This window comes from Cynoglossus semilaevis, chromosome 12 (assembly GCF_000523025.1).
Source record: "Cynoglossus semilaevis isolate Cse_v1.0 chromosome 12, Cse_v1.0, whole genome shotgun sequence".
Taxonomy (NCBI): domain Eukaryota; kingdom Metazoa; phylum Chordata; class Actinopteri; order Pleuronectiformes; family Cynoglossidae; genus Cynoglossus; species Cynoglossus semilaevis.
The window spans coordinates 5,880,382-5,891,525 of NC_024318.1; the positions used below are offsets into that span (position 1 = coordinate 5,880,382).

The window sequence follows — 11,144 nt, forward strand, 5'->3', positions numbered from 1 at the left end:
ACAAAGCCAGTAGGCAAATCTGAGGTCAACAATCCTGAAGCTCCACCCAGGCCCTGTGAGCCCCCTAAAATCTTCTGTGGACCAAGTCCTGCCATGAGAGCCAAGCTGCGTAAACAGAACCTGGAGGCTGGCAAGCCCGCCCCCCCAAGCTTACCCATGACATTTGGGAAGTTCACGTGGAAGAAAAAGGAGAACATACTGGCAAAAGAAGCTGAAAAAATCGCTGCAGACTTTGTCAAAGAAGATGAAGAGGCTGCAAAGGCCTCGGTAAAAGTTTCTTTAGCTAAGACTATGGCAGTTGCTAAGGAAATTGCAGAGAAACTTTGCCAACCAACGCCGCCTGACCTAACGGGCAACCAGGAAATGATCAGGCCCAGTCCTCCGGTGACTAATCGATTTATAAGTCAAACAAATACAATGAATAAACCTGCAGCTCCAAACACTTCTCCCTCCATCAGGTCCAATACTGTACAAGAACAAACTCCACAACTCAACAAACCAGTGATTGCACAAAACAATCAATGGGGAGGTAAACCTCGACAAACTGTTAGTAAACCCGTACCGTTGGAGGCAACGCCTCCCCCAGTTGTGTCTTCACCAAAGCCACCTGAATCTAGACCTAAATTGCCAGAGTATAGACCTACACCGCTTGACATTAAGCCCCCACCACCTAAACAGATATTCACAGAAAAAAAACCTGCGTTAGTGTCTGACACCAAACCTCCACCTGTAGTGGCTGCATCTGCTGTCCCTAAATCCAAACCTGAACAATCAAAAATGCTTGATTTAATGCCAGATGTTCTGGCTCCTGGGGTCCCTGAGAGCGAGCAGACTCATACAGTCTATGTCAAGCCTCCACCTTTCTTAACCATGAGTGAGAAAATCTACAAACCAGAAAAACTAAAGAGTAACCTGGCTGCAGCCAAAGCCCAGGATTTATTTGAAATATTTTACAACAGCAGAAGCCAAGCAGGTCTTTCTATTACTAAACCGAACTCTAAAGTTGACAAAAGCACCATCGGTTTAAGGACCACCAGTTCACTTCCATCCCTGGAAGCAACAAAATCCCCACCTCAGCCTCCGGCCCAAACTCAGTCTCAGTCTCAGCCTCAGCCTGTGGTGTACGCCTGTCCTAAAGAAACCCCAAAAGCATGCCTTCCAAGCCAACAGATTCAGCCAGAGTCAGGCATTCAGATCCCCTCAGTTTGTAGGCCACCACCTGACGTGGCTCCATCTGAAATCTCTCCATCCCTACAGTCAACGATGATTTCACAATCCAAGGCTGAGATTCAAAAGTCACCCCAGCCAAAGTTGATCTCTGAAGCAGAGTTGTTGTCCAGCCCTCAGTCCGACCTTGCAAAGCCAGATCCTGTGTCCCGGCCCCAGGCTGATTCTACTGCACTTTCTGAACAGAAACAGAATGTTCTGTCTCATTCAGAGTGCGATCCTTTGGTTACTCCTGAACCAGAATCCAAACCTGGCCTCAAAACTAGAGGCAAGAGAACTCCTCCCGCTCCCCATCCAGTCCGACAGACCCGATACCAAACACGGCGACAGCAGGTGCAAAGCAGTGTTGAACCGGAACATGAGCCTTCCTCAGGGGACTCTGACCCAGCTGCGTCAAACCCAAAGGAGGTAGATAGCTCCAACATTGTTTTAGGATCGCAATCAGTAGAATTGGCAACCAGTGAAGAAGATCCTGCATCGATGGAGATCACGCCTGAAACACTGGGCTTGCCCAGTGACATGACTGCCCTGGACTTTGAATTTGATTTTAATTTTGTGTAGTGTTAGAAGATTAGTCCCACGCCGTCGATCTTCTCCGACTTTGTCCATTTCAACTTAGAGAATCTGTTTCTGGATGGCCGTGCATTTTCTAAAGGTGATCCGGATCATAAGTCTGTTCTAGACTTGAGATTTAAGGCTGGTACACAATCCTGTAGTGTTTCCATGACATTTGGTCATTTCCTCACATGATATTCCTCAGAAGTCTCGTATAAGGGTTAAGAGACTCTTGGTTGTAGAATGGTATTTTTCTTATGTTGTCCAGTCTGCTTTAAACAACAAAGACTGTTCCTCTAAACATCCCTTTGTTTCTGTATAGTTTTGTCTTTTTTGTTTGTTTTTTCTTCCTGTTTAGTCTTAGACCAATGAGAGCAGAAGCTACTGGTCACATGGCTCGACCTTAAGGTTAGTATAGAAAAAAAACTGCTCCTTTTGTTTGTAAAAAAATGTATTAAAATTTCTTTAAACAGGAAGAGGCTTTGTTAAGACTAATTATTGATGGTTTGATTTTCTTTAATACATTTATTCAAATGTTGTCATGTCACTATACTATTCGAACCTGCAACCTTCTGAAGCGGACTTGGGTCCAGAAGATTGCAGGTTCGAATCCACCAGCTGCCAAGTTACCACTGAGGTGCTCTGAGCATGGCACCGTCCCCACACACTGCTCCCCAGGCGCTCAAAAAGCTGCTCACTGTTCACTTTGGTGATGGGTTAAAAACAGAGGTGTGTGTCATAATGTCACAATGACAAGGAGTTCACTTTCCTTTCCTTTCTTTCCTTATATATTACTAACCTATTGAGAGGAAAATATTGGCATAATGTCCACGTGTGATCGTCATGATCTATAATGGTAAGCTATTTGTATGGCATATTTTATTCAAAGAGGTAACACAACTGACATGAGATTTTCAGAGACAAGATCTGGTCGCTGTGGGGGAGAATGTGAGCAGAACGTTGGAAACTGGGACATTCAAACAAAAATGAGAAAGTCAAAAAGGAAAAGATAAGGTAAGACTTGAGATTAAACTGAGTAAGGAAGTGAGATGGAAAAGTTTCAGGGAAGCCTATTAGAGAAATGTATATGTATATACTGTATAATGTATATGTTAAGACCACAATCATAACGGGATTATTTGGTGAGTCTTCAGGGTGATTGCAGTGATACTGAGACTTGGAAAGATAGTCGTGGCATAGCCAAATTAGGAGAGGTAAGCATTGTAAAACGTATAAAAGATGTGACTAGTGGTTTAATGTTTTTAATGCTAACTGGTTTCAAAACATGTTCACTTTCTACATTAAAATTTTTTGTCTATGCTCGGCCTCTTGGCGGGAGCCTAGTCCTCCATGTTGTCCATCTTAAGGTCTAAGGTGTTTGTTGCTGGGGAAGACTAAAGCCCCGCCTTTCCTACATCACTAAACTCAAGCACTAATCAAATAAATCCTGGTACTGGTAGCCAGGCAGAGCCACACGGTGCCATCCAATCAGATCACAGTGGTCCAGAACGGGCGCAGGCAGCGTATACACGGAGTGACAGCGACAGGATCTGGAGGAACAACATCACGGAGCTTCGGTGGAAACAGCTCAGCTCCCGCCGCCAAGATGCCCAACAAAACCAAGAAGGAGAAGGTGAAACCTTGTAGTCCCATGACTGTATCGTAGGCTGCCGTGGTCGCAGCAGTGAGCAGTGGCCATGGAGGACGTGGCCCGTTATGTTTAACCGAGTAGCAGCTAACAAGCTAAACAGACTAAGGCCCCCCTAGAACAGGCATGTAAGCCGCGGTGGAAGTCTGGTCTGTGGGAGTACGGATAGCAGACTCCAGATGTGTGTTGTTACGGTGGCCGTGATTTAGTGTTTACACCGCCAGGCAGGTTGCTCTTAGAGCGGCCTGTCCCTGAACATCCAACTACCGCTTCAATTATTTATCGGGCTGTGGAACCGCGGTGCTCAATCACTTAGGATGGGAACCGGAGCAGAGCACAGACGCTGATTAGGTTCCCGGTGAAAGGCCTGGTTCATGTCCAAGTTGAACTTCTCAGTGCATGGGAAATAACGATGTATTTGGACAACCGATCGATAATGACGTCAGTGAGTAAATCGGTGTTTCCAGATTGGGTGTTTTTCTGTTAGAGCTGTATAACTAATGGACAATAATGGCAAGTAAAAAAAAACCCACAAATCTTGGAGGTCACGTCATTTTAGTCACTGCTTTAAACACCCACAAATCTTGGAGGTCACGTCATTTTAGTCACTGCTTAACTTGGCTGTAAAGTCTTTTTAAGTGTTTATTTTTAAGATGTGTTTTTAACATTAACATACAGACAGTTATCCAGTAATAACAGTGCAGAAATATAAATGTACGAGAATGAACTGCTTTAAAAAATTTTTTTTAACATGCTTATTTGTAGTGGGTGTAGCTACAGTCTCTGAGTGGGATATTGAATAATTATTTTTTTTAATTAGTTTTAATTAGTTAAGTAAAATGCCTTTTCACTTTCACTATAATCCTATGCAAATTAAGATATTAACCAGTGTGCATCTCCTATTTGCAAATGTAAATAAATCCTATGTGATGAGGCACAATTTTATGCCACTACTAGTCATTGTTATCACCAACATTTTGGCTGGGTATGAGCTGTATATCTTTCTGTTACTTAAACTTGTCTTTGGTACAACAGGTTGTCCTGTGAAGTGTGAAAAGGGACTGAATTAGTTCAAATAACTTTGCCAACACTGAGCTCTATCCATGTGATGTGATGTACAAATCTTTTTTTTTAAACAGGAATCGACCAAATCTTCCAAAAGCACGAAGAGCAATAGCAACACAAGCAGTGGGAAAGAGAGTTCTGTACAAGATAATTCAGATGAGGTGAGAGACATCCACATATACAAACATTCAACAGTCAGGAAGATTCTTTCAACTAAAACATCTTGTGTGTGTGTGTGTGTGTGTGTGTGTGTGTGTGTGCGCGTGTTCAGTCCCAGCAGCAGCAGAGTGGTAGTAAACGTCCCAGTAACAGCACGCCTCCTCCCACCCAGCTCAACAAGATCAAATATTCTGGAGGACCCCAGCTGGTCAAGAAGGAGCGGCGCCAGAGCTCGTCCCGCTTCAGCCTCACCAAGAACAGAGAGCTGCAGAAGCTGCCTGCGTTGAAAGGTAGGTAAATTTAACCTCTGAACAATCTTCGTCTAAGAAGTCACTGCAGAAACGTTCGACATGTCTTGGACTAAATATCCCCCAACTCCTTCCCCTCTGGTCCTTCTTAGATGCCCCGCTCCTGGATCGTGAAGAGCTGTTTGTCCAGAAGCTGCGTCAGTGCTGTGTCCTGTTCGATTTTGTCAGCGACCCACTGAGTGACCTCAAGTTCAAGGAGGTGAAGAGGGCGGGGCTTAATGAGATGGTGGAGTACATCACACATAACAGCGACGTGGTGACAGAGTCCATTTACCCTGAGGCCGTCATCATGGTGAGACATGGAGAGACTTAGAGAGGTCTTATGGTCAGGTGGTTCCACACCTCACGTCTCTGTTTGTTTGTCTGAAGTTCTCTGTGAACCTGTTCCGGACTCTTCCTCCATCCTCAAACCCGACTGGAGCAGAGTTTGATCCTGAAGAGGATGAGCCGACACTGGAGGCAGCCTGGCCTCACCTGCAGGTACGATGATGTCACTGCGCTCATGCTCTGGTCTTTTCGTCTGGTGTCTTTACATCCCTCTGTCCTTACGTCTTTAGCTGGTGTACGAGTTCTTCCTTCGCTTCCTGGAGTCTCCGGACTTTCAGCCAAACGTTGCCAAAAAATACATCGACCAGAAATTTGTCCTGTCGGTAAGAACCAGATTTAAGATTCACAAATAAGTCAAAAATGAATCGTGACAAAGAGGTTTGGCCTGACCATAAGCGATTCTGTTTTTTTCTCTGAAGTTGCTTGACCTCTTCGACAGTGAAGATCCCAGAGAGCGAGATTTCTTGAAGACAATCCTGCACAGGATCTATGGGAAGTTCCTGGGCCTACGTGCCTACATACGCCGGCAGATCAACAACATCTTCTACAGGTCTGGGAATCTGAATGTTTTCCTCCTGCGTCTCAGAACCTACATTACCATTACAGTAATTACATCTTTATTTTACAGATTCATTTATGAAACTGAGCATCACAATGGCATTGCTGAGCTCCTGGAAATACTGGGGAGGTAATACATACACACAAAGTGTTTCATGTCTTTGTAGTTTATTCACAGTGATGTAAATGTTACAGATGTTTTTTTAGGTCACAAATAAGCAAGTATAAGAAGATCTTTTTTGGGGGGCATGAGGCGGTTGGTGGATGTTTGAAGATATTTTCGGTACCTTTTAAAAAAACATTCTAATATACCAGGTCACTTTCTCTTTTGTAGTATCATCAACGGCTTTGCTCTCCCACTCAAAGAAGAACACAAGATGTTTCTGATCAGAGTTCTTTTGCCACTTCACAAAGTCAAGTCTCTGAGCGTCTACCACCCCCAGGTTAGAGGTCATGCCCTGTGTTGTGATGTCACCAGTGACGTCATCCTCAGTCTAACGTTTGCTGATGTGTTTGCAGCTAGCGTACTGTGTGGTCCAGTTCCTGGAAAAGGACAGCAGTTTGACAGAGCCGGTGAGTTTTTATAGAATCTGCAGCACAGTTTAGGTCTGGGAGTTTGATTTACGATGCACTCTGAACTCTTATCTTCACCGTTTACAGGTGATCATGGGTCTGTTAAAGTTCTGGCCAAAAACTCACAGTCCAAAAGAGGTGATGTTCCTGAACGAGCTGGAGGAGATTCTGGACGTCATCGAGCCATCAGAGTTTGTCAAAGTCCAAGAGCCGCTCTTCAGACAGTTGGCCAAGTGTGTGTCCAGCCCACATTTCCAGGTAACAGAACCAGAACCAAAACCTCCCACTGTGAGCATGATGAACCAGTGTACTGATGATGATGATGATGATGTTGTTTAGGTGGCAGAGCGAGCATGATATTACTGGAATAATGAGTACATCATGAGTCTGATCAGTGACAATGCTGCCAAGATTCTCCCCATCATGTTTCCTGCTCTCTACAAGAACTCCAAGAGCCACTGGAACAAGTAACACTCGCACTCACGCCGACAGTTCTAATGTTAAATTTAACAGATCAAGTGTTGGAGTGTGTGTGTGTGAGTAATTAAAAACCAGTCCGTGTTCTGTTCTTGTTCCTCAGGACGATCCATGGTCTCATCTATAATGCTCTGAAACTTTTCATGGAGATGAATCAGAAGCTGTTTGATGACTGTACACAACAGTACAAGGCCGAGAAACAGAAGTAAGACATCGACAGTAGAAGAAGAAGATTACAGCCATGATTCACACTGTTTTATTTTTAACTTCAAACGTCTAACATTTGTGGGTTTTTTTTGTAAGAAGGAAATAACTTGTTACATTTTTTTTACTTCTGTAGAGAAAAATATAAACTCAAGGAGAGAGATGAGATCTGGAACAAAATAGAAGATCTGGCCAGACAGAACCCACAGGTAAGTGTTCAGCTGTAGGTCAATGCTCTTGTCATGTTCCGTCACGGTGCCTTAAATCTGCCTCTAGTTACTGATCTCTCTGCACGTCTCTACTGTCTCACACCTGTATGTCTGTCTCACACCATCTGTGTCTGCTTCTCCTGTCCTCTGCTTAGATCTTCTGCATAATTTAATTATTTATTTTTCCTCAACAGAGAAATAAGCTCCACCCACTCCGCCCTGGACTCCACCCACATGATGAGGTCAGATCTCTGCTGAGTTTGATTCATTTATTAGATCGACTTTTTTCATTGATGTCATGTCAGTTTTTAAAGTAACATGTGTGTCTTTGTGTGTGTGTGTGTGTAGTACCTGTTGTACAGTGATAGTTCTGTAGCTGTGTATTCCATGGAGACAGAGACTCCAACAGCAGAAGACATTCAGCTGCTGAAGAAGACAGTGGAGACTGAGGCGTCACAGGTTTGTATATCTACAGCACACACACTTACTCCATGCAAACCCACAGTAACTGAATCACACAAGGATCCATTTGATGAGCGTGTTTAAGTGATACCTGGATTTACAGGAATTTGGTTGAGTCAGTGCTGCAGCTAGAGCAGCAGAGGGCGCTGTAGTTATAACAATTCTTCACAGCAAGGAAACCAGAAAATGCTGATTTCAGATACTTCACTTAGAAATCAATTAAATTTCTATTGCCAATGTCAGATTACATTTAAATACTGAATTCACAAAATGACAAATGTGAAATGATTACAGAACAACCTCTGTCTGCTGTGACGTGAAATAACTGATGGTATCTGTGCTGCAGACTGTCCTTGTGTTTGTGTCATTAATTCTGGGCGTGTCTCTCACAGGGTGTGAAGGATCTGAAAGACAAAGTCCTGATGAGGAGGAAGTCAGAGTTGCCACAGGACGTCTACACCATCAAAGCTCTAGAGGCTCACAAGAGAGCTGAGGAGTACCTGACAGCCAATCAGGAGGCTCTCTGACCAGGGGAGGCACTCCCTCTAAACCCAAGTTCGCCCCTCCCTAATGTCCGTCTCCCTGGGGAGGAGGTCGGAGGTGCCGTCTTGGTCTGAGGCCAGGTCAGGGTGGAGCTGACGGAAAAAGCTGTGGAAGCTCCGCCCCCTCAGGCCACGTTGCCTCCCACTCCTGCTGCTCTTTGTTTAAACCGCACGATGCTGTTTACACATGTACATCAGGTCCCTGGAAGCCCTGCAGCTTTTGGTTCTGCTGAGCGAGGGGCTAAGGACCACAGACATCAGATCCTTGTCCACCTCGCCACCGAAGAACGTGCAGCAGAACTTGGACCTGTTACATTGAACTCAGCTTCAATCCAGAGCCCTGCCCCTCCTCCCCCCTCTTCGCCAGTTCGCAGGTGGACTGACGACCACGACGAGACACGGTGAATGTAGACATCCAGTCAGCTTCCAGAGAATTCTGGAGGAACCATGTGACTTTACTCTTTCCTTGTTGATGTTTACATCAATGCTGTCAAGTTTAGACCAATGAGAGCAGGATCCACATCAGTGTTGTTTTGTCCCTTATCACCTGAACTGTAGATGGTAGTTGCTATGGACCAGGTCAAAGGTTTAAACACAGAGTGGACAAGGACCATGTTGTGGTTCTGGAGGCCAAGGTGCCCTGACGCTGCCCTGAGGCCTGTACGTCATGGTGGCTCCTCAGTTAAGGGGCCCAGCTGCACTGTGTTTTGAGTTTTAAAACCGCCCGTTCATCTGAAGCTGAACCAATGAAAATGTATCATTGAAACATTGAAATCATCACTCTTGTATCAGGAAGTAACGTTGTACCAAACACTTTTTCACAGTGGAATCGCTCATTTACTTCCCGTTGCCTTTGGCCTATCCGATCCCGCTGCTTCTTTAAGGTCGAGGTCAAGGTTGGCAGGAACAATCACTAAAGTGGGCGGTTCTACTGGGGATACAGACAGATTATGCCCGTATTTTGGCCACATTCTCTCCGTTTCTATTGTTTTCTTTGTGATTCCTCATGTGATGCGGCGCATGTCTTTCAGAAATCAACTTTGTCAAAGAACACACTGCTGGACAAAATTGGCAGCAACAACTAAAGTCAAATTATACGAGACAGTCTGCCCTCTGCTGGTTAAAGGTGAAACACCACAGTTTGACATATGGTCCAACAGTTGCCATGTGGAGCAAAAAACAAAAAACAATGCTCACACATGATTGGCAACTGGACACAGTAGTGACCTCAAACAGCACTGTGTCACAAACTGCATCAATTCTGTTTTAAATACACACACACCCGGCAGGATTAATCATGTTGTAAACGTCGATGGTAAAAGTTCAAATATTTTCCAGAACTCCAGCAAGTCCAGTTCCTACTTCGAAGCTTTAGGAGACACAAAGAACCTGGAGAGTTCAGAACCTTCACAGACGTGTGCTTTAATGAAAAAGGTCACATGGTATATCAGTCTGTACACAGGAAGTGAAGGAGTCCCACAGTTCAGTCTCTCTCTCTCTCTCTCTTTCATACCCTTACAATCACAACAAAATGTAATAAAAGGCGAAATGTAACACAAGTGTCGGTAATTCTCTTTACTTCTTTTGATTGATCCATTTATCGACCGATGTTCGACTTGTACAGGAAGTGTTGCGACCTCTGGAATCAAAGTTTGTCTGTTGTCATTGTGTGTGTGTTTAGTAACAAAGGCCTCAATCAGCTGATTCTGATCACTGAAAACTTACCTGTTAATCCCCCCCCTTCATTTATCAAGTGTCTGCACTGATCAGAATTTGAACAAAAAACAAACTTTGATGAATTATGTACAAGGGATATGCACCAACTAAATGTCAGTATCACCAAGTACCAACGTACTTTTATCTATTGGTACCAAATATCAGGCTGTCCTGTCTGAGGGAAATATAGAGAGGTTAGTTTTGGAGCTTGGACTAAGTTTGCTTGCTACAATTAGTACCTAATTCAAGGTAACAGAACTGTATTGGTTCAGATTTGATGGATCTCATTCCTATTCGCAGGTTTCTGGCGTTGTTGATGTTGTCAAAGTCTAACGTGTGCCAGATACTTGGAGGTTTGTCGGCTGGACGAGTCCTGTTAGTGCGATGTGTTCAGGGCCCGTCGGGGCTACGACTCTGCCGCTTCTGCAACGTTAGTTCCACCATGTCCTTCCACTGGTCGTCGGAGATTTCCTGTGCCCACGCTGGTACACCCAGAGACGGCAAGGCCACGGCGGCCATCGTCCTCTTAACCAGCTCCACGTGATCTGTGGGAGGTATGATGGGAAATTCAATATGAACTGTGCTCTGTGTTTTAGGTTTCATCCTTCGTAATTTATTCTGTTAATTCCCTAACCGAGACGAAGATACTGAACACACCTGCATCCATGGGGATGGAGGCTCGACTCCTCAGTGCTGCTGCTTCCTCAGGATTCTCCTCTTCATCACTGTCAGGAGGCGGGGCTTCAGGAAGGTGCAAACCCATCACCTTGACGACAAAGTCAATCAGAAACAGTTCCCACGACACCACCACAATGTCTGATGTTGAACGGACTCACCTCGATCCTTTGCTGCAGCTGCTGAACTTGGGATGGCGTCGCCTCTGCCTCCGCCTCCGTCTCATCGTCTTCGTCATCTTCCTCCGGCTCTGCTGTTCTCTCATCGTTGACTGTGTCTCCTTCAGGTTCCTGGTTCAGAGGTTGGTAAATGTATCCTCCTACACCGTTCTCCTCCACTTCTTCTTCCTCCTCCTCCTCCCCCCCACCCTCACCATCACCTCCACTCCAAGCTGCACCCCCTGGTGGTGGTGGGGATGCTGTGTCAGCTGGACGCTCTT

At 45.0% G+C, this 11,144-nt stretch overlaps 3 protein-coding genes across 3 annotated transcripts in view; 2 read left to right on the plus strand and 1 right to left on the minus strand.

Moving 5' to 3' along the window:
- znf318 (zinc finger protein 318) overlaps positions 1-2,258 on the plus strand; it is a 9,482-nt gene extending 7,224 nt beyond the window's left edge. The window contains exon 12 of the mRNA XM_017037268.2: positions 1-2,258. This exon is cut by the window's left edge and continues 18 nt beyond it. Coding sequence (XP_016892757.1) covers positions 1-1,788 — 1,788 coding nt within the window. The 3' untranslated portion in view covers positions 1,789-2,258.
- Positions 2,259-3,232: 974 nt separating this feature from the next.
- ppp2r5d (protein phosphatase 2, regulatory subunit B', delta) lies at positions 3,233-9,494 on the plus strand. The gene is given in 17 exon segments (XM_008321716.3): positions 3,233-3,415; positions 4,570-4,656; positions 4,767-4,944; positions 5,055-5,254; positions 5,332-5,442; positions 5,520-5,612; positions 5,709-5,839; positions 5,918-5,977; positions 6,182-6,290; positions 6,367-6,420; positions 6,508-6,678; positions 6,760-6,887; positions 7,001-7,102; positions 7,238-7,310; positions 7,505-7,552; positions 7,659-7,769; positions 8,165-9,494. Coding segments are annotated over 17 exon segments (1,818 nt in total). The 5' UTR covers positions 3,233-3,388; the 3' UTR covers positions 8,300-9,494.
- A 222-nt stretch (positions 9,495-9,716) lies between these two features.
- On the minus strand, positions 9,717-11,139 carry mea1 (male-enhanced antigen 1; the record flags this gene model as incomplete). Its single annotated transcript, XM_008321731.3, has 3 exons — positions 9,717-10,575; positions 10,688-10,796; positions 10,867-11,139. Coding segments are annotated over 3 exons (537 nt in total), but the record flags the coding sequence as incomplete, so codon positions are not given.
- Between the last annotated feature and the right edge of the window lie 5 nt (positions 11,140-11,144).